Genomic DNA, 22540 nt, shown 5'->3' with positions numbered 1-22540 from the left:
ATATTGAAATCTGTTTGCATTCCTCCAATGTGCCACTCCAAGTAACACAGAGGTGGTCAGACTATGGAGTAGAACCTCACCACAGAGAAAGCATTACTCTGTATTGTGGGCATAAAAGAAGTCTAAGAATTATCTTTATCTATGAATGCTGCCCATGATTACTAACTTAGAATGGCCACCTTTCTCCTCCAGATGTGTCGAGTTAAGGTGTTCTTTATTCTTACTTATAGCAAAAGTTCTGGAGGCAAGGGGTGAAAGGAGTGTGTGAGAATGTCAGTATTCTACAATCAATGTCAAGGCTTTGCCAGGCATCTCTTTTGAATGTAAATAATTCTAGAGCCTCTGGGCCACTCTATGGCTAAGTTTAGAGCCTTTCTCCTAGAATGCCAAGAACAGGAAGTCTCAGTAGTCTGATATGGCCACTGGCATGAACACCATGGCCATGGGGCACTCAACTGGCCTAATAACGATTCCCACAGAAATAGTTTGGTGATGTGGGATGTGGCCACAGGCTCTGTTCTGTTGGAAAGAGACTAACATTTATCAATTTCAATAAATCGATATTTTTTTCTCCCTTTCTCTTAAACCCCCTATCTAGGCTATCGCCCAACTTCAATTTCTGCTGCATAAATTTCTAAATTTTCAATATATTGTGTGTAAAATAAAGATATAATGATTAATCCTTACCAAAGTTCCACCCGATTTCTAACAACAGCCTGCAGGCTTTCCACCACACCATCTATATACCTGCAGCAAAAAGAATGGTGCTCCAGGTTTTCTTTCACACTGATTTAAATCTCTTGATCAGATTTTAAAGTGATTCTCCCTTATGGGCCTCGCTTCCTGCTTTATACTTCATCACCTTGTGCCTTGAAGGAATGAAAGGTGGTTCTCTACCTCTGCCAGAATTCTCTATCCACTCTCCCTCATCAAACCATCCCCAACTCCAATTTTCCAGCCTCTAATAAAGAAGGAGCCTCAGCAACACTTTCTTGTACTACTTTTATTGGAGTCCTTTCTGCAACTTCCCACCAAGCCACACAACAGGTGAAAATGAAAAGTGGTAATTTATTAGGAAATGTATACCGCTGGCTCACTCATCATAGAGTAATATAACCTCTTTGACTGTGAGGAGATGTATCAGCTACTTTGAGGTTCTGTTTTGTTAAAGATTTGGTGTATTTCAAGGGAATACAGTGAGACTGCATTGAAACCTACACTGTGAAGTGAGTCAATCAATCTCTTAACCTCTGTGAGTTCCAGCTTCCTCACGTGTTAAAATTTGGGTAATAGTTGCTTTACCAACCTTAACAAGGCTGATGAGAGACCCAAACGAAATTCTATGTGGAAAGATGCTTTAAAAAATATAAAGCTCTCCAGGATTATAAAGAATTATTATTGTGGTTATTATTATTGATGAACTTCTGTGCCTAGCCTCGGGGTTTCTACCTCACATATAGCTTATAGTTGGGTTTATTTTTAAATCCCTGATAACCCACGTAACAGCAAGATGACTGCAGGCCACCAATGCATAAGTAATATTCTCCAGTCATCTTTTTCCTTCTCACAGCAGCAACAACAAAAATATCAGTGTGGAAACAACATGAATCACAATGAAAATTAGAAGCAGAGAACATAAATATGTCATATCTCATAAATCACGTTGTTGTTCTGTTGTGCTCTTTTTTTAAAAGAAAAGAAGGAAAAAAACTATTAACTCATGGGAACAGCAGCACATGAATACAAGTTAGGTCTCTTGTAATTTCTGATAATCACTGCCCCTCACAGCTACTTGACAACCCACAGCTCTAGTGCTGAGGATTAGCTGGCACAAAGTCCCTCTGAAATGCGTGTGTCATGCGTCTTGCAAAGGCACACAGCCCAGACAAACAACAGCAAGCCCGCTAGTCAAGCTCCTCGGGGATGAGTCCTCACAGAGGAATTAGCTGCATGTAGATCAGGACAAATGACTAAATATACACTCTGGCAGCTTCGCGCATCAAACCCTCAAAGAGCAGCATTGCTCAGTGTCCAGCTGGGGGCCCTCAGAGGATAAAACATCTTCCGGGCATAGCACTATCTGGCATGCGAAGGAGCCACTCTTTATTCTCTTCACCAACATCGAATAAGAAGGAAATGGAGATACTCTCATCACATTTTTAGAAAAGACTAGATGGCTAGGAGGAACTGCAAGAAGTTTCAGGAAGGAAATTGAGAAATGGTACACATTTAATTAGCTTAAGGAGATATCACGAAGATCCCCAGAAAGTACCTATCTGAAAAAAACCCAGTAATGATATATGCATATATGAAATTAAATTGAGGAAGGGTGGGAATATGATGAAAAATTACATTTTTGTTTGGGGATAAGAGTTCTCAGGCCACAGTATTTTATTTCATTTCTAGTCACCAAGGTCCAAGTGTTAAATACAAGAACACTACTCATGGAGTTCTCTGATTAAACGATCACCCACAGTCCGATTTCTCTGAGGTTTGGCATGTACCACATGGATTGACAAAGGTTTGCAAAGCTGTTTAGAGGGTATATACAATGAACAAGAGTTAACACTGAATAAAGTACTGAAGAAAAGGCAGAGGGACATGGGGTGGTATTGAAATGTCCAAATAAAAACATTTCATTTTCCAATCTAGCCATATCCTTTCAACATGCCCCAAATTAGCAAAGAAAGCATTAAGCTATCTGGCACAGGTCAGTCCCCACTGGGGGGGAATCAGGCAAGGTGGGAAAGAGGAGCGAGAGTAGAGCTCCCTATCAGTCATAAGATCCAGGAAAGCAGGACCACACTGGATCTTCCCACTATTGACAGCCTAGAAGCCAGAGGCAGGCAACGGTTGTACTCAACAGGACACAATCGGGCAGAGCAGGCGCTCAATAACTACTTGAAATGAATGAAGCACACGTCATGAAGCACAGGGTTAGAATTAGCAACATGACACACGCTTGGAGGCAGGGAGAGTTTCCCATTATCCTTTCAATAGGTGGGCGCTACACCAGAGAACAGGAATGGCTAAGTCCTCGCTAATGTCTTTTAAAGTCACAGGATTAATTTGATGCACCTCTGTGTCCACCACTCTCAAGTAATTTGAGCTTCTATTATGAATTGAGAAGCTGTGGACCAAAGTGGAAAAAGCCCAAGAATTAGAAGACATGAGTTAAATTTCTAGCTTTGTTACTTCAGGTTCCCAATTTGTACCACAGGAGAGCAAAGCAATGATAAATGCAGAAGCATTCTCGAAACTGTGATATGACATTCAAATATGAAGTATTATGATAGCATTGTTTGACATGTAGTACTGTTTGGAGCCCTTGCTTCTCCCTGGCCAGAGGTTCATTTGGGTCAAATTTATCATCTAAGAGATAAAAGACGGCGGCTGAGTACATCGCCAGTGTCCTCTATTTTCCAACTATCTAGGGCTAGTAGCTTTTTGTTTGGGTCCACCTTCTGGGACTCCTTTTCAGGAAAATGATTAAATCAAACTGTACCGTGGGTGTTTTTGTGGTGTAGATAAAAAGCCCAGGAGGGGCTTGTCGAAAAACCACTACCTTTGAGCTTGTTGACTACTCTAAACAACATGGGACTTACGTCTCCAGCGATGTTAAATGGTACGACTTAACGGAAGCAAATTTCCAACAAAAATACAAGGAAAAATGCAGTTTTAAAAGGCCAGACTCATTTTGTATACCAATTTTCCTAGAATACATCCAGCCTTATGTAGGAATAGTAGGCTGTCTTATTATCCATTCAATACATTTTAATATGAAAATTCGACATTATTTTTATTTATTATTTATAGAGTGCAAGAGACCAACATAGCAGTGTTCAATGCAAACACTAGAGGCACAGCCTCTGCCTCTGGGGATGTATAATCAAAAGTCAAATGTAAACGGGATTACTGCCAGCTCCCAACCAGGTGACAATGGTCCCTCTTTGCCGTACTAAAGTGGGATACGACTAGGATAAAGGAGACTCTCTCCCTGCTAAGGTCTGATCCTGTTTGACATCAGTGATGTGAGCACTGAATTATTTGGTCTTATCCATTAAGTCCGGGCAAAGTCAAGCTCAAAATACAAGGAGGTGCCCTCAACCCAACATTAATAAAGGAAGAAAAGCATTGATATACGTGCTGTCCTTATAAAATAGTAAGATAAGTCCTCGTCACTAAAAGTAGGAAACAGTTAATAATTAATAATTTAAGGAAAATAAAACTTCTTCACATTCAGAGATGAAACTAAACCAAATCTCTCTGAGCCAATAATTGAACATTTTTATCAAGCTTCTTACCCCAGGATTCAGCTTCTAACACTGTGCCTAGCACATAACAGGAGCTCAAGAAATATTATTATTATTGTTTTTATTCTCAGTGAGGAATACTGCCCCTGAGCTAACATCTGTGCCAGTCTTCCCCTATTTTGTATGTGGGACACAACCACAGCATGGCTTGATAAGCAGTGTATTGGTCCACATCCAGGATCTGAACCTGCAAACCCTGGGCTGCTGAAGCGGAGTGCATGAACTTAACCACTACACTACCAGGCCAGCCTGAAGAAATATTCATTTTTATTTGCACAAAATATCTTTATCCATTTTAAAGTATCTTTCTTATTTCTGATACTTCAGGGATGAAATAACAATCGAGAGCTGGATTCGTGGTTTAAAATCATAAGGATCCCCCCCAGTTGGGGTGAGGCCTGGCAGAAGGAAATGGAGTTAGCAAACCTGTACTCAGCCTTACACTCCAGCATGGCTTTGGGCATTCAGTAGGTGCTCAATAAATACTGATAGTTGGAGAGCCACACCTTCTCCCTATTCTAGCAAATATAAGAATTTACATCATATTTAGACTTTTTCTATAAACTGTACCCCCATGGAAAGTAATCTCCCCCTCATTCTAGCAAAAGAGAATCTGAGGTAGACAAGGCCATGAATGCACTTTCCTCAGAAGAAAACTGAGATGAGCCAGCGCTTCCCATGAAAATGAACATAGACTCAATACATGGGAGAGGTATGGAATTGTTTTACTGCTTCATTATTTCACTCTAAGTTTTATAGCAGGACCCGGGCTCAGTAGTCTGAAACTGTATGTTGAATCTAACAGGAGAAATTTAACAGGGCCCTATTGAAACAAAGTCCTAAGTTAGAGCTACAACTTGAAAGCAAAATAAAACTGGTGGAGATTTGCCAGGTCACAGATGTGAGTGACCTCATGCCCCATGTTTCCTCTTCAGCTGATCTGCTCATTTTTAGTCTCCTCTTTCTTTGAGCCCAGTAACCAATTTGGTGTCTTTCATCTGAAACCTGAGAAATCACTGGTCTTGAAACATAAGACCAAATTGTTGAACTGAATTAAAAAAAACAAACAGTGTGTAAGGGAATTCCATGTCCTTATACACTAAAATGTGTATATGGTTCCAGTCTCTATGTTACCTGTGAATATAAAGTAAAGTTAACCAAGGGCCAAGTAATTTCAAGCCATGGGAGGGAGAAAAAAATTGTCTGGGGGGGGGGGAAGAAGCCCTCTGTAAAAAAAGAGACAAAGTTTCAAAAGGTCAGATGGAAAAAAAAAAAAAAAGAGCAAATATAGGGTATAATCTTGGGGGATTTCACAGGTTTCCAGATCCACAGAATGGTTATTATGGCCTGCAGCACATTTTAGCAGGAAAGGGACTGGACAAGGGACAGCAGGAAAAAGTAAAAAAAAAAAGAGTTTGTTAGGTGAGGATAATTTGAAGTTTCTTAAGACACGTTCTTCAGGGCCAGACTGTGTTAAGTCTGGTGGATAACGAAAATGAGACCTTTCACCAAAAAAAGGGAATGTCCCAGATTATATTATCAGCAGATAGTGGAAGAGACACACATGTAAACATGTGTGTGTGTTTACAGGGCTCACACATGAGTTACCAGCTGCACATATTAATTAAATAGCATTACCCCTCCGTCCGCTTTTCTATCACCTGTCCTCCTTGGTGCCAATCTCCTTTCTCCTCCCCAACACCCCTGCTTCACTGTTCTTCTTTAAGACATGGGATGGGGATTTGTCAAAGTCAATGAGCACTTTATTACAGTGAGAACGTTCCGTAATGAACAATTCAGCAATTTAATGAGATTCTGTAGATCTGTCTCCAGCCTGTCCATCAAGATTCACTTCTGTAAAGCACCCTGACACTAATCCTCTGGCATACCCAATCTTCACCCTGGGCTGAATATTAGCTTCTTCCATGGCATATTGCATTACTAGTATAACCTCAGCAAAAATGAACTTAACTATACCTGAGGCCATAGGGCTGGTCTGATTTGATTTTTCTCTATTGGGCTGAGTATGAGAGAATTACTTATTTACTAAGATAAAGCCAAAACAGTTTCTTATTTCCTGCTGAATGGCTAAATTGATCATATTTATGTGAGTCTTTTAATTCTTTCTTGAGGACCAGTTATAAAAAAAATATTGCCTGCAGCAGAAAGCAGTCTTTAAAATTCTACATTATATTATTAGTAACCTTTAGAGAGGCAATTATGATAACTCTTAAGTGGGCAGTATGGAATTTTGGACCCTCAGACATCTGCACTTTACCATGCCAATCTCTGGCAGTGCCTTCAATGTGCCACAAAAGGAGATAGAAGCCACCAGGATGGTCAGCTCAGATCTCAATTCGGTCAGAAATAATTAAATGCAGAATGCATTCCAAGTCTTTCTTTTTCCCTTTGGGAAGTGAAGGAAAATTTGGCAATTCCCCACTTTGAACTGACCAGAGTAATTTTGATGATGAGTGTTTATAGGGGAGAACCAGAGATAATTAAAATTCATACCCAAAACTCATACCCACCAACACCTTACACCTTTGACCTCTGCCTGAACAAACATTATGAGAAAGCAGAAAAATTTACGGCTTGTTTTTTTCCTTTCTATTTTCTTTGTTAAGACAGTGTGGAATCCTGGAGAGATGGGGTCAGGTGTGAGCAGACTTGGATTTGAAGGCTGGCTCTGCTCTGTAACCCTAAGCAAGACACTGAAGCCTCATTTTGCTCATCTGGAAGACGGCGTGATAAAAGCCAACCTTCAGGCTTGTTGCAATGATAAGTCAATAAGTTTGCAAAGAGCCTGGGTCCTAAAAGGCCCTCAGTACACTGCAGTTTTTTATTATCCTCACTGGTGGAATCAACAAGAAGAGGGAAGTTGCTGATTAGGGTAAGACAAAAAAAGAAATAAGGGAGAAAGGCATCAAGAAAATCATTAATCAGTTGAGTCAGATGCTGGATAGTTAACAGCCACCTATGACTCTGTTTTGGCCAAATTAAAGTACTCTCTGAAAGTCATTTGTTAAGATACAGGGTACTCACTGCTCCCTCAGCTAGTAGAAGACTTCGCACCTTCCCTGATAAACTACATATAAATATTTTTCAAACAATCATGAAATCTTGAAGGTATGGGTGCCCTAAGCAACAAGACGACTAGCCAGTGCTTCAGAGAGTAAGACAGACAGGGTAAGATGAAGGGGAGAAGATGGGCTGTGACTGTTTCCCAGAGACATCATGTGGATTGTTCAAGGATAGTCACTGGGGATGAGCAGAAATGGATTTAAACTGAATAATCAACTTGAAAACACAAAACGTCCTCCTGTCCTCTAGACAAAGGATATTTGAAAAGAATGCTATGTCAGGCGAAAAGGCAGGGCTTAGGAAAATAGCAATGAATGCAGAATGAACTAAGGAGGGAGATTTTTCCACTGCAGTGCAAAAATAGCTTCGTTTCATTTAAGGTCCCAGCTGCTCTCTACTCCAACAAAGAAACGGCTCTGAATTGTTTACAGGAAAGCCCAGAATTTATTCTGATTCCATTGGTCTTAAACATACATAAATATCACTTTACAATCCATTCTTCTCCTATACAGTTTGAGAAACTATTGTTATCGGGGAATAAAAGCCCTTGGCTCTCTCTCATGTAACCACCTTAGGCTCTGGAAGCCACGGGGAGGGTCTGAGGAATCTCACCTGCGATTCCCTGAGTTAAACCAACAGCTGAGGCCTCGAGCCTCAAGGGCTGGTGTTCTCCAATCACTTGCCCATTAAGGGAGCGTGACTTCCAAGACTCCGACTCCGATCAGGACCAAACCAGGGAAAAGAGTTGTCATTGTTTCTCAATCGGTTAACTTTTAATCATTTCATGCCTTCTCCACGCCAAGAGAGGACCCATGCCGAGCGCCCTTACCTGCCAGATCTGCTCTTCACTCAGCGAGGTCAGGCGGTCACTCTTGAGGACCTCCTGAAGCAGACAATAAGGAAGCATTAGAACGTCTTCCGGGCGACTCTTCAGGAGTTCTGAGAGATGTTTCACTAAGAAATCGATCACTGCTTTCTCCAACAAAGTGAGGTTAAAGAGGTCAGCAAGTCTGTACAGATCCAAGTAATTAAAGCTATTTAATTCCTGGGTGCCAAAGAAATAAAAATGGGAAAAAAAAAAGATCTCTTAGAAATCAATCCAAAAAAGAGCAGGCAAGAAATTCAGACTGACTGACTCAGGTCTGCATGGCAGGAGGGGGAGAAAGGGGACTGCAACCCACTGATAATGTCAGAAAACCACAAAAACTCTCAATTCTAAGGCTCTGGGCACAGAACCACTGTTCTAGAATTCATCATTTTTCCTCACTTTGCCCCTCTTAAAACCCATATGCTTACAAACAGCTTAATAAAGGGATTGAAAGCGGTTTCTGGTTTCATTGGCTGAAATGTTACTTTGAAACGTTTAAGAAACATTTTACAAATGAAAAGCATTAATTTTTCTACCCTTGCCATATTTTACATCTCACGGGTGATTAGTTTTTTCTGCTAAAGATAATGTGAGGACAGGCAGAGAGGGAGTCAGGATTAGATGAAACTATATGAAGATAGACCGACCCTACTCCTTCTCCAAAACTTCAAATTAAGTTCATCTTCGAGTAAAAACAACCCATCTTGACTTAATGAAATTTCAAAAACAGATTTTCACACTGAAGGTCTCAGGAAACGAAGAAATCTCACAGAAAAGACTCCTCACCCAAATAATTCTATATCGAACCCATCTGACATGGACGATTTATAATTGTTCTTTCTTTTTTGTTAACTTCACAACTTCAGACCATCTACGGCAATCTTCCCCTCCTTTTTTAAAGAGCTCTTGTAGCAATGCTTCATTTTACCTGTCTCTACAAGTCCTCAAGCTCTTAGCCAGGGCTCTAAGATAATACCCCCAGAGACCCATGACTCCTGTGGAGCCTCTGTCTCATAACTCTGCAAGAATCAGAATGGGCACACAGGTTTGCTGATAGGAGACTTACCTATTTCAAGTAGAATAAGAGTAGGCTGTGTCCTAGTTTCCCCTCGTTTTTAACTTGTAATTGTTATTTTTTTTCAATTATTTTATAGAGGTCATAATGGTTAATAACATCATGTAATTTCAGGTGTACATTATTATTTATCAGTTTCTGTATAGACTGCATACTGCTCACCACCCGCAGTCTAATTTTTTTTTTGAGGGGAGGGGGGTAAGGAAGATTGGCCCTGAGCCAACATCTGTGTCAACCTTCCTCTATTTTGTTTGTGGGATACCGCCACAGCATGGCTTGATGAGAGGTGCATAGGTCCACACCCAGGATCTGAACCTGCAAACCCCGGGCTGCCAAAGTGCAGCACGTGAATTCAACCACTATGCCACCGGGCCAGCTCCCTTGTAGTCTAATTTTTATCCATCACCATACATATGTGCCCCTTTACCCCTTTTACCCACCCCCCAGCCCCTTCCTGTCTGGTAACCACAAATCTGTTATCTGCATGTTTATCTTCCAGACATCACTGAAACCATGCAGTATTTGTCTTTCTCTGTCTGGCTAATTTCACTTAACATATCTTATAATTATTAATACGTGAGCAATATTTTCCAGTAACTTAAGGAATGCAGAATACCATTAGATAGCTATTTTCCTTCATTGATCTATTTAAGTAATTTTCAACACACTTCTCCCCTTTTCTAGTTATCTAAGAGTATTAAGAACACTTTCTAAAATATTCATATTCTAATGTATTTGTTTCTATAACATTTGAAAGTTTAAAGTAATATGTTCTAACTCTATACTGTGTAACATGGTAGCCACTAGCACATGTGGCTACTGAGTACCTGAAACGTGGCTAGTCTGATCTGAGAAGTGCTATAATTGTTAAATTACCGAATGCAAGGAGTAAGGAAAATAGAATGTAAAACATCTCATTAATAAGTTTCATATTGATTATATGTTGAAATAATAGTATTCTGGATATAATGGGTTAAACATATTATTATAATTAATTTCAGCTGTTTCTTTTTACTTTTTTTAATGCAGCTACTAGAAAATTTAAAATTACATGTGTCTCCCATTATGTTTCTACTGGATAAGGCTGATCTAAATAATAAAACGTACAATAAAGAAATTATAAAAACAGCTCTCCAAGTAACAGCTGCCTCATCATCACAGCTACCTGATTAATTTTCTTTTACGTTAGGTCCTATTTCTTTTGTGGGAGATGACACTTTAATTATATTCCTAACAGGAGTCAAGCTAGATGACTTCAGGAACCAGCCATAAGATTCTGGCTCTTAATAGCTCTGTTTGCCAACACAATTGAAAAGGAACCAATGCTTATCTTCAAAATGAAGTTGACTACAGATGACCACTAAAATCCATTGCCACTCAAGCACCCAAGGGTCCACTCACAGCCATTCAGTCAAAATATCCTGCCTTCCCATTCAGCAGATTTTATTAAAGAATACTGAAGATTTTGACTCCAGCACCAATTTTTTTCAAGACATGTTTAAATTTGTTCTCCAAATCTGACTTTTTAGCATTGGTAAATTCTGCTCTGGCAGGAAAGAAGGTGTAATCCTCGCACAAAGAGCTTCCATAGTGAACTGCAGGACCATCACCTTGAGATGAATAAATTACTTCTGGCCAGGACATCTATGAAGCAAGTTTGACTGCTGCAGGGCTCTGGATACAATTTCAGTGTCCCAGTAAACTACTCTGCGGTCCCCCAGAAGCATGATGTGACGGGGTGGAGTGTGGGGGGGTCAGTGCCTTTCAGGTGCCCCAGCACATGCCCAAGGCACGGCTCAAGGTCTCAAGGCAGCACCCAGCCTCCCAGCACAGAGAGATGAGCACGGGCAGAAGCAGAAACAACCAAGCTCCACAAAGTTCCTCCACAGCTCAGAAACAAGGGTTTTTCCCACTTGCTCTGCCAAAAAGGTTTATACGACTATGAGCTTGGGACCGGATTATGTAGCAGAAATCAAATATTCTTTATTAAGCATCTTTAAGATACTGGGTTTCTTCTGATTAGAAGCGGGCAATTTAAAAGCAGGCCAATTAAACAATGTAGAACCAGAGAATTAATTTGACTTAATGGAAGATTTTTGAAACTTGTGCTTCTTTTCTGCTGTGTTTCTTTTGAAGGCAATTGTTAAACGCCTGCTTCCACAGTCCTGAAACGTTTTCGTTTCCTAAGGGCATAATTTTATATAACCCCCAAATCCAATCTAACAAAGCATTTCATATTAGTGCAGAACTAAGAAGGCTAAGTGGACAAGGGCTGATGGCTAACTGAACGGCAAAGAGGAACCGAACTGACTCACATTTGCGTACAAGAGAAACATCAGTGCAAAGTCTGCTCCCTATCTTCACCTTTTCATTTCTCCTCTCTTCTGCTTAAAAACCGAATTTCCCCAAATATCCAGGGCTTTCTACACGTCAAAGTTTTCCATTTCCCTTACCACACATCCTTAGCACCTCAGTAGTTAAACTGTACAAAGTGGGAAGTTGAGGGAAAAAAAGGAAAACAACCTTCACTGATGTCACAATAGACATTCCTTCTATCAGGTCAGATGGGCTTTGTGAGCTTCAAGCAAAATCATCACTTCTTGTCCTTTTGGCTAAGACTATGTGTAAGCAAAATAATCGACAATAATGCTGCTTTTAAGGATTCCCATTAAAGTGATGGGGGGGAGGTAGGAAGCAATGGTTAAATTGCACTAAATGCCTACCTATAATACTGTGCATAGAAAAAAAAATCATTGCTGTTATGGAAATAGTACCATTATGTTTCTGGTTATAAGAAGTAACAAATGATCATTTCATAAAATTCAGGAAATACAAAGCATAGAAAGAAAACAAAAATCATATTTCTCCATGCAGAGATAATCACTGCTAATGTTTTTGTAGATATACTTCTAGACTTTTTGAAAGAAGTCTTTTATATATCAGAGAAAGAGCAAGAATAATTGCATTCAGGGGCAGAACAAACCGTCAACAGCCACAGGCACTTGGAGGCAACCCAGATTGGTGGAGAAGAGCGAGAGCCACAGAATCAGGTAGACCTTGTTCAAATCCAGCCCCAACACTTACTGTTGGCCATGACCTTGGGCCAATCACTGAACCTCTGTTATTCCCCATATACAAAATGGAGAGTTCACTCAGCTTATAGAGTCGCCACGGAGATAATGCATGAAAAGCACTTACCACACAGCTTAGCACATGGAAAGTAGGCAGTAGATTTGGCGAGTAAGGAACAAGAAAGGATATTTGAGCATTGTTGTTTGGCATCCATAAACCCTGATTCATCACTAAGGAAAGGTGGTCAAAATGAAAAATGTGGTCCCTTTAGATATCAAAGTCTATTTTAAGTTACACCATTACGTCTGGGAAAAAGAGGACAGCCAAAGTAAAAACCATACAATTCAGTTATAAACTGATTACATGTTAAGGCCTCCACATCTAGATATCTAGCCCAAACCTCCCTCGTAAGCCATGCTGAGCTAAACACATCTACACTGAACTTATTTTCTGCTAAATTGCATCTTCTCCTGTACACCCTCTCTTAGAGAATGATCATATCCAGCCACCCACTTCAAGTTCCCCAAGGCGGCCCGTATTCCTCCCTCACAGCCAGTCAGACAGCAATTCCTCTTTGCTCTTCCTCCTTAGCATTTCTTGTTCTGTTCCTCATCATTTTCTATCCAGACTTCCTGCAACAGGGTCCTGAATCGCCATTCCTGCCTCCAGCATCAAACTCTCAATCCTCTCCTTTTACAAGAATCTGACCGTACTGATCACCTGTTTAAAACCTGTTAATAGGTTCCCATTTGCTTTTGGGAAAAAGTTCAAACTCAATAACATTGCATAGCCTTCCATGAAGGGGGCCCTGCTGACCTCCTTACCCTGTAGTGTAACAGTTTCATCCACCCTGGCTTGGCTTCAGCCATTTCAGTGGTCTACGGTGTAGTCCTACATCACATGCCAGGACCACAGCAGGCACTGGGAATACAATGACAAGGAAAAACAGGCAAGTCCTAGGCCTCATGGAGTATATAGTCTATTGGAACAGCTAGCCTTAATCAAAATATATTACAAATAAATGGAAAACTATAACTGAGGTAAAGGCTACAGACAGTAGAATATAGGGCTATGAATGTCCATAATGGGCAATTTGACCTTAAACAGAAACTTAGTAAAGGCTGTACAGAGAAACCACACAGAGCTGATGGCTAAAGGAAGAGCAGATGTTAACTCGGGAAAGGGTGGGGTAGGGATGTGTATTAACCATATTTTCTTATTTTCTGTATTCTTGATGCTCTGGCACCTGGGGACTCACTGGGCTAGCCAGTTTTTAGAGATAGCGAACAATTCCCCCAGGAGTGCATCCTTCATTTGCAAACTAACCAACCAAGAGCCCATAATCTGAACCACCTCCTCTATCTGGCTTCTACATTCCAGGTGTCAATATTCCTCTGCCCAAGCCATCCCAGGGTCAAGTAGTAGACAACTAGAGACAGCCCATATACCATAGAGCCTGCTTAAACCATTCAAACTAAGCCAATCATAAGTCTGCTTATCCTGCCTTGTCTTGCCTTTCCCACAGAAGCCACAATAAAGGCTCTTACCCATGCTTTCCCCTCACCCCTTCTACCTCCTGACTGACCCTGGTGCTTCCCCCTATGGCCCTGCTTGCTATGCATGCCCCTTCCTCTTGGGAACTGAGAGTAACAAAGTATATTTTCAATGGCAGTTGTCTCCCGATCTGTTGGCTTCACTGTACCTGAATAATAATAAAACCTACATTTTAAAACAGGATAGTGATGGGATTGCAAGGGGAATGTTCCAAACAGAGGAAGCAGCATATGCAAAATTCCTATGGATGAGAAATCACATTTCCATGGTTCTATCTGACCATCCCATCTAAATTAGCAAGTCCCTCTTCCTCTCCACGCCACCCTCTATCACATTACTCCTTTTCATTTGCTTTTAGCACTCATCACTATCTGTAATTATCTTTGACATTTACCTACTAGTTTGTAGTGTGTTTGTCCCTCACCCCCAGCCCCCAATAAGTAAGTTCTATGGAAGGAAGGACCTGTCTGTTTGATTCACTGCTGGATCCCTAGTGCCTTAAACAGTACTGGGCGCATGGTAGGGGCTCAGGCCACGCTTGCTGAATGTATGAACCCATCTCACCTGCTCAGCTTCCCTGGTTCAGGTCGAATTGAACACTTCCACCTTTGAGTCTCCACACTGCCCCCTGCAGATTTCCAGCACAGCACTTGTCACTGTAAGTGCCCTTTGATTACAGATCTGTTTACTAAATCCAAGCTCCTTGGTGCTAAGGATTGTATTGTGTCCCTGGTATCTAGCAGGAAGCAGATGCTCAATACATATGAGTTTATTGAAAGAACGTCCATGATCTTTTTCTGTTTACTTACAACTTAGCAAAAACAGAGCAGGCCACATCTTTCCAATATCTCTACCCAATTCTGAATATCATTCAAATTGGGCCATTCTTCATACCTCATCAGCCTCCCTTGTCTTCCCTTTTTATGGCCTTCCTATACATATACACAAAGGCAAAACCAGTGGCCATTCAGTTTTCCTAGTGGGAAAATTGGTAATAATGACTAGAGTTGAAAGTGTTAATGGACAAGTGCAATATAATAGCTCTGCTGTGAAAAAAAAATATATTTCAATCCATCCAAAATTTCTTTTTCACTCCAAGAGAGAATTATTTCCTCTATCAATTGGGTATTCAGATCAAAGTACCATTTCAAGTGACACTTTGTCCTAATTGTGAGATTGTCTCCATTCTGTACATTCTGTGACTTAAAAACCCAAGGACCCAGGTAGAAGCAGTGGTTCTGAATGGAAATTATAGCTAAGCAACAAGAAACTCTCTTGAGTAAAAGGAAAATCTTTTTCTTTTTTCCTAAAAAGGTTTCATTTCTGTCACACTGCTTCTCACTTGAAATTTAGTTTCTATTCAGAATTATGGTGCATACATTGTTGTTCTTTGGGGAAATCTTCTAAAATAGTATTTATTTTCCTTTGGTTCAGGGCTATTTGGCTTCTCTCTTCCCTTCTATTTGTTTCTTATAGTGTGAATGACAAGTTAAATAACAGAAGAAGAGCCATAAAATGTGTCCCCAGTACTACACTGCCTATGGAATAAACACCAGTTTTCCATGTGCAATGATTCTGAAACCTTATATATTCCCCCAAATTCAGTCTGTGTGGCCAGTCCCCTAATTAGATCATTAAAATTGTTGTTCTCAGACTAACTACTGAATATGGTAGGGAAAAGAAAGCATGAGAAAGGCTAATACTGTCTTATTTTGAGTTATATTCAAGTGTAATGACATTCATGAAGCAAATTATCAGGTGGTGAGTGGGAGCAAACAGGGCAGTTTTGGGGCTGTGGGTAAATGCTGTGGTCCTTCTACCACTCTTCCTAAACCGGGGGTGGGGGGGGGGGGGCGGGCAGCAAGAGATGAGAAGTGTCGGCCTTTGTCATATCCCCTGGTGCTTCTCATCTGCAGCAGAGTCATGAGCCATCGATTAGGAGGTGTCTCTCAATATCTCAGTTAAGCAGATACTAATAATTAGTGACCAAAGTTCATAAAAGACTTTCTTTATTTTATAATTTAGGACAGGTTTAAGCCTATCCCTGAACTAATATCACCCAGACTTACTTGCATTCTAATATACTTTCTTGAATGGGAGAAAAATGTATATAGCATTATAGCTGGTGTCTACATATACATTGCACATAACAACAGCCTAGCTTATGTATGCCACAGCCAAGAGATGTGTCTTGATGTGTAAGAATAGAGATACAGGGGCCGGCTCCGTGGCCGAGTGGTTAAGTTTGCACGCTCCGCTGCCGCGGCCCAGGGTTCGGATCCTGGGCGCGGACGTGGCACCGCTCGTCAGGCCACGTTGAGGCGGCGTCCCACATCCCACAACTGGAAGGACCTGCAACTAAGGTATGCAACTGTGTACCAGGGGGGTTTGGGAAATAAAGCAGAAAAAAAAAAAAAAGGATTGGCAACAGTTGTTAGCCCAGGTGCCAATCCTTAAGGAAAAAAAAAAAATAGAGATACAAGCTTAGAATCAAGAATGCATATTTCTAACACATAGTCTATCTTTGTTTCAGCCACACCCATGTGTGCCCTGACCTGACCGTCAGTAACCTCTTGCCCATCCAGCACTGCAGTTTAATCATAGCCCTGGCACAGGAATTATACAGAACACAGAAAATATTTGTTGTCTTGTGATTATGTGAAATGTAGACTATCCCCAATATCTGTCCCACAAATACTCTTCCTTAAATCTAGGAGTTCTTGTTAAACAAAGATTTGGAAATCCGATGGAGATCCTTCAATTTAACACTAAGTATACCCATGCAAAACATGGCCTTAATAACACCTCTTTCTCTTGTTGCCTCATCTAGTTCTGAGAACATTACTGACTTGTGAAACAAAAATAAGCATCAACAACCTGTACTATCAGTATGGAAAACAATGACTTGTGTTCAAGATAACAAACAACTTCTCTCAAGGTTAAAATAAAACTAAAGCTTTTTTGACTTCCTGAGTATTGCCCCCTCTAAGATGACCAAATTGAACGGGATTCCAGATTTTTTTAGGTAATAATGCTCAACAGATGTGACTATTTTAACAATGCTGTATTTTACCTTTATAATTATGATCATACATTTCCCATTATTGATGCCCTTCACTAAACCCCCCCCTTGAAAATGTCACCTCAATTGCCACATGTCAATAATTTATTACAGATAAGGATAGTCAGGAGAGATAGTGGTTTCTATGCCCATCATGCAATAGCATCCACGAAACTTGAAGTTCTATTATAAAATGTTGACATTACATCATATTTTGAGGACTCCTCTAAATGACAAGTCACCCTTCTTATGGAAGTCAAGAAATCTTTTTTAAAAAACTACTCCCAAATCTACACCAAATAGACTGATAGACCCACTCTGAGTATAAAACCAGAATTATTTGATTTTCAGCAAAGTTAACTAAAAGTTACATAAAAACATTGCATTGGCTGCTTATGGGGATGAAATACCAAGTAAGATGTAGTAAATATGAAGCTCTTTGTCACCGACTGAATCCTAATGCTTCCCACTTCAAGTCTCCTGTGACACACAAACTAAGATGTCCCTAAGCTATTCATGCCTATATCTTCCAACAAGTAAAACTGTTCCTAGGAAATTAGTAAAAAGCAGGTTTTACATCTATGCTTTTTGTATCCTGTACAATGCTAATCATAATGCCTTTATCACAGATTGTAATTTAAAAATATCTGTTGGATTATGAATCTGAAAGAAAGCAACACATTTTTAAAAGTTTCAAAAAAGAAAAGCAAATCCATGACTTCAAATGAAGAGAGGAAATGATAGTTTGGGTATAAGTATGATTTTTATAATTGGGCAAAATGAACAGAACTCCAAAATTAAATGAGAAAAGTGCTCTCAAATGTTTGATCTGAGCTTAAGAAATTCTCTCTTGATGCTAACTACATATCAGGTTTTTCATACAATTGGTAAATATGGTGGAAGGCCCACTTGTGACGCCAGGGGCATCAGGCCTGGCTTCCATAGTAAATCTTGGGTCTTCTGAGTTTTCACCTGTTGGTTTGTTTCCCTTCCCAGAATGTTAAAAAAGAACCTTACTCGTCTTGGTGTAAGAACCTTACTTCTCTTAGTGACAACCGGAAATACGTATGTCCATGCTGTGCCAAAAATAGATCAAACATTATCAAGTGGGACTGAATGCTCACGATTTTCCTTTAGACCCTAAGGGGAACCCTAAGAATCCTTGTCACAAATGGTCATTGTTTGTGAAGCATTTAAGGACTGTTTTATTCAACAGACTTTAACAAGCTGAGACGAAATGGGAAGTTCCGTATTATAAATACTCTTCCCTTCTTGGGGTAGGGGGGACAATCAAGAGCAGATGCCACTTCCTAAAAAAGCCAGGCCACTCCAGCTGGAAGGATTGTTCTCTCTTCCGACTTCTAATTGCAGGAACTACTTGTATCATTAGTTTAATCCTTTGCCAGTGGTTATACACTTTTCTCCCCAGCTGTGCATAAAGGTGCAGACTGTGCCTGTATTTCTTTACATCTTCCTGTCTTGCACAAAGTGGCTACTCAGTCAATTTTGATTGATGGATAGTGGGATTGAAGAAAGAATGTCAGACTTATAAAAATTCAACTTTTATTTCCTTGTTTACAACAAAACATAGATTCTCCTGCTCCTCTAAAACATTTAAAATATTCTTAATATTTTAAAATTTAAAGAATTTATTAAATATTTAATAAATTTATTAAATACTTTAATATTTAAATAAGTGAAAATATCTAAAAGTACATGCCTAGAAGGTTTTCCACACTTGAGATAAATAGGGCAGCCCAAAAAGAGAGAGAGAGAAAAACAAGTTATTGCCCCAACTTTTCACAATCGTATGCCATTTTTAGACTACCATTTGTATCAAGTGTATTGTCATCTTTATGGCTCAGAAAGATCATAAGTTCAACTGGCTATTTACTTGGGTTTATAATTTTATATTTTCCCTGTCTCTTTCACTAGGTTGTAAGTTGTGGGGACAAGGAACTAGTTATATCATTAGTTTGGAGTTGTAGGAAAATCACATGATTGGGGGTGAGCCATCTGGATTGCCTCAGCAAGTGGTTAACTTCTCTGAGTCTAATTCCCTCATCTGAAAAATGGGAAAAGTGATCCGTGATAAGGATTCCCAAAAATATATTAAAGTGCCTTCCACATAGTAGATGGTCAACATACAGTAGCTATCATTGTTACTATTATTCCCTTTTAAAAATGCTATCAACATTGCTTAAACTATAGCTTTGTATATTCCATGAGTTTCATTCACAGATGAGTGAAGAGAAGAAAGCACTGAATGTCTAATATGGACTCTGTTTTTCTACAAATATAAGCGAAAAATCACAGTTGTCACATAAAATCATTCATTTCTTTTGTACTTAAAAATCACTTCACCAGAGATAAACAAGGAGAACAGATGAGACATTATACCGGACCGTCACCAAGTATGTATTACTATAATATACTCTGGTTCCCATGCTCTATATTACATGTAGCAGAAAAGGCACACGGAGAAATCTAAGGATGGAGGAGCTGCATTTCTTTATGACCTTATTTGAAAGATAAACTCCTTGGGGAAATACAATTTATTCAGATTATCAAGACCCTGCTGTGCAAATCTACAGTCTGGGAGCACACTATGGAGATCAAAAAATATTTACTTTATTCTGTTGGGTATAAAAGCTTTTAATGAATGCATAATTAAGGCAAAAAAAGTGTATACTGCTTTAGAAATTCCACCGCTGAGCCAAGCCATTAATATCCAAGGCACCATACCCAGTTGTGATTCCACCTGTTTCCTATTTGGATTACAACCTAGTTATAAATCAAGGTCTTACGTGACTACACGACTTGGTGCTGCAGAAAAGGACTGCACTCCAGGACTAGAGGAAGCAACATAAAGGGCTTTGTTGTGGATGTGTGCTGAAGGGCCGGCCCTTTGGAACATGTTGAAACAAACAAACAAATAACGAAAACCAAATCTTTTAATAGCTTTGGGAATGAATCATGTAGGAAAAAGATTATCATGTATATCATGTATGTAAAGGGATCTGTGAGTTTTCTCCATAATATCTTATATTAGAATCGATAGGATAAAGCTAATTGTTATGGAAGAAAAAAATGAGCAATTCATCAACAATGCAGCCAGATTACTTGTGATATGATAAAATAATGTAAAACCAGATATTTTTATCTGTATAAATATATAGAGAAGTATAGGTATATTTGCATACAAACATATAAATATATCTGGACAACTGTGTGCAACTATGTATATAATTCATATATTGATATAAATATGCATAGGATACAATTTGATTAAACAAACACAAAATATTAGCAGCAATTCAAAATATACAAGTAAAAGACCCCAGCATGCTCTAATTCTTGGAGTCTTTGAAGGTCTATTTAAATATTTGTGCTGTATAACAGAGGAATTCTACAATTAGGTTACTAGTACATTTTCATAATCAATTGTATGCATAATATCCAAGGCTCATGCATAATTTTATATTGTTCTTTGGGAAAGTCTGCAGTAAGCTGGAAATCCAGTAGGAAAGCACAGAGACACAGCCATCATCAATAACTAATAATTCCAGCCCTAGTCACCATGTGCTACAAAATGCTACTGCAAAGTTTACTAAAGCTGCCTCAGCACATCAGGCAATTACCATTGAGTTATGGGCTATATAGAGAAAATTAACGTATACTACTCTTTCTTTAATTGAAAATAGTCTATCTGGGCAACTAGGGCTTTAAAACTAAAATTTCAATAACCACAAACCACGTTTGAACTATGAGAGGCAATATCAGGTTAAAATTTTTAAAAAGAATAGTAGAGTGGTAGTAGAGAAGTAGTCACGATGCTGGGGTTTTATACTTGTATATTTTGAATTGCTGCTAATATTTTGTGTTTGTTTAATCAAATTGTATCCTATGCATATTTATATCAATATATGTACTTAGCTCTGGTACACAAAGTCAGAGTGCTGAAAATTAGCCCAATTCTGCAGATTTTCAACAATCTCTCTGTTATCCACATAGACTATTTGTCTTAATCATTATTATACGTAAGAATGAGGATTGTAAGGGTTTTTGTTTGTTTCAAATCTGCATTCTTTTGGCTTTTAATATTTTGGACGCAATGAAAGATACAGAACATTGATATTTTTATAAGTACAAACTAGGACCGGTTCAAATTTATCCAAATGGTGATGACACTTCTGAAAGCTGAACATCAGTAATTTAATAGGCAGGTAATTGATGTGAAACGGTGCGGCAACAGCATCTAAAGCAGTGGTTCTCAAATTGCGGTCCTCAGGCCAGTAACATCAGCAGCACCTGGGAACTTGTTAGAATGCAGATTCTCAGGCTCATCCCCAGACCTCCAGGCTCAGAAACTCTGCGCATGGAGTCCAGCAGTCTGTTTTAACCAGCCATTCAGGTGATCCTACACAGGGTCAAGTTTAAGAAGCAGTGATAGAACGCATCTGAGTGAAGAAAGGAATGACTCTAACCTGCATAAATCTATTCTTGCAGTAGAACTAACTGACCCCAGTCCCTCATCCCATCCTCTGAAGTGGGCAAACATTATAGTGAACGTATGGGGCTGAGGCCAGGGTACTTGCAGCTGAATTAAGGACACAGACAAGCAGTCATCTCCCAGGGCCTGAGCACACGTCCCTCAACGTGCAGTGGGGAGAAGGTCAGCAGTTTGCTCGACAGGATAGTTGTGGATAGAGTGCGAACAGGGTGGAGGAAAAGTCTAGGAAGGAAAAAGCTGGAGGGAGGCAGGTATGGGACAGCAGTCTCCTAGTAAGGAATAACTTACATTTTTCTTCTTTAAACAAATGCTCTGCTTTTATGTCCCCTAGTTAGGGGAGCTGAGGACACCATGCGACTTTATTATAAAAAATTCCTATCACAGGGAGCTCTCTTGGCACATGTAGAAGGAACTCACACAAACATGCGTTTCTAAGCAACTGCCACGCACTAGAGCTAGCAATGAAAGATTTTTTCTATTTTTTCTTGGATTCTATGTATCAGGATGGGGCAATAAGTTTTATTTACAAGAAGGGGAGGGGAAACAATAAAACAAAATTTCCCATCTTCAAAGCATCACAACCACGTAAAGCGTTGCTTTTAAAAGTGTTGATTTTTCTATTTATTAAAGTACAATTTCAGCATGATGTTTCCACATTTCAGAGGCAGGGAGAAAGTGATGTTTCATTTAATTATTTGTGACTTTTTCTTCTAAAACAGTACCTGCACTTCTACAAAATCAAAGAGAAGTGGCTGAGAGAGAAAAAGACCTTTTACAGAATGGGGATTATTTCCCAAATTTTCAGGAACAGACTTGTCCAATATGTTGTTGTTTGGAAGTAGGCAGTAAAGTTGATGACATTTCCAGGAATGCAGGGAGATAGGAGTGAGGGGAGTGGGTAGGAAGTTAACTGTGGAATTAATAGAGGAATTCACAGGTGAAGGATTCTATTCTACTGGCTCTGGTTTCTAGGACACCTACTGCGGTAGGACATTGCGTT

At 39.6% G+C, this 22540-nt stretch overlaps 1 protein-coding gene across 7 annotated transcripts in view; it reads right to left on the bottom strand.

Moving 5' to 3' along the window:
• The window catches only part of KLHL32 (kelch like family member 32), a 190164-nt gene that overhangs the window by 44985 nt on the left and 122639 nt on the right, over positions 1-22540 (bottom strand). For 4 of the 7 annotated variants that reach the window (XR_006519164.2, XM_014843234.3, XM_044757152.2 and 1 more), the window contains exon 6: positions 8227-8442. The exons of 1 other annotated variant lie outside the window; for it this stretch is intronic. Coding sequence is in view for 4 of the 6 variants with exons in the window: in XM_014843234.3 (XP_014698720.1) it covers positions 8227-8442 (216 nt within the window). In the remaining 2 variants the exon portion in view is untranslated. Of the gene's footprint in view, positions 1-8226; positions 8443-22540 lie in introns of those variants that run through there. 2 more of the 7 variants (XM_044757145.2, XM_044757157.2) reach the window with 2 other exon arrangements.

Source organism: Equus asinus, chromosome 24 (genome assembly GCF_041296235.1).
Source record: "Equus asinus isolate D_3611 breed Donkey chromosome 24, EquAss-T2T_v2, whole genome shotgun sequence".
NCBI classification, from domain to species: Eukaryota; Metazoa; Chordata; class Mammalia; order Perissodactyla; family Equidae; genus Equus; species Equus asinus.
Note: the sequence above shows the minus strand (reverse complement) of the source record. Positions and strands in the feature narration are given on the sequence as shown.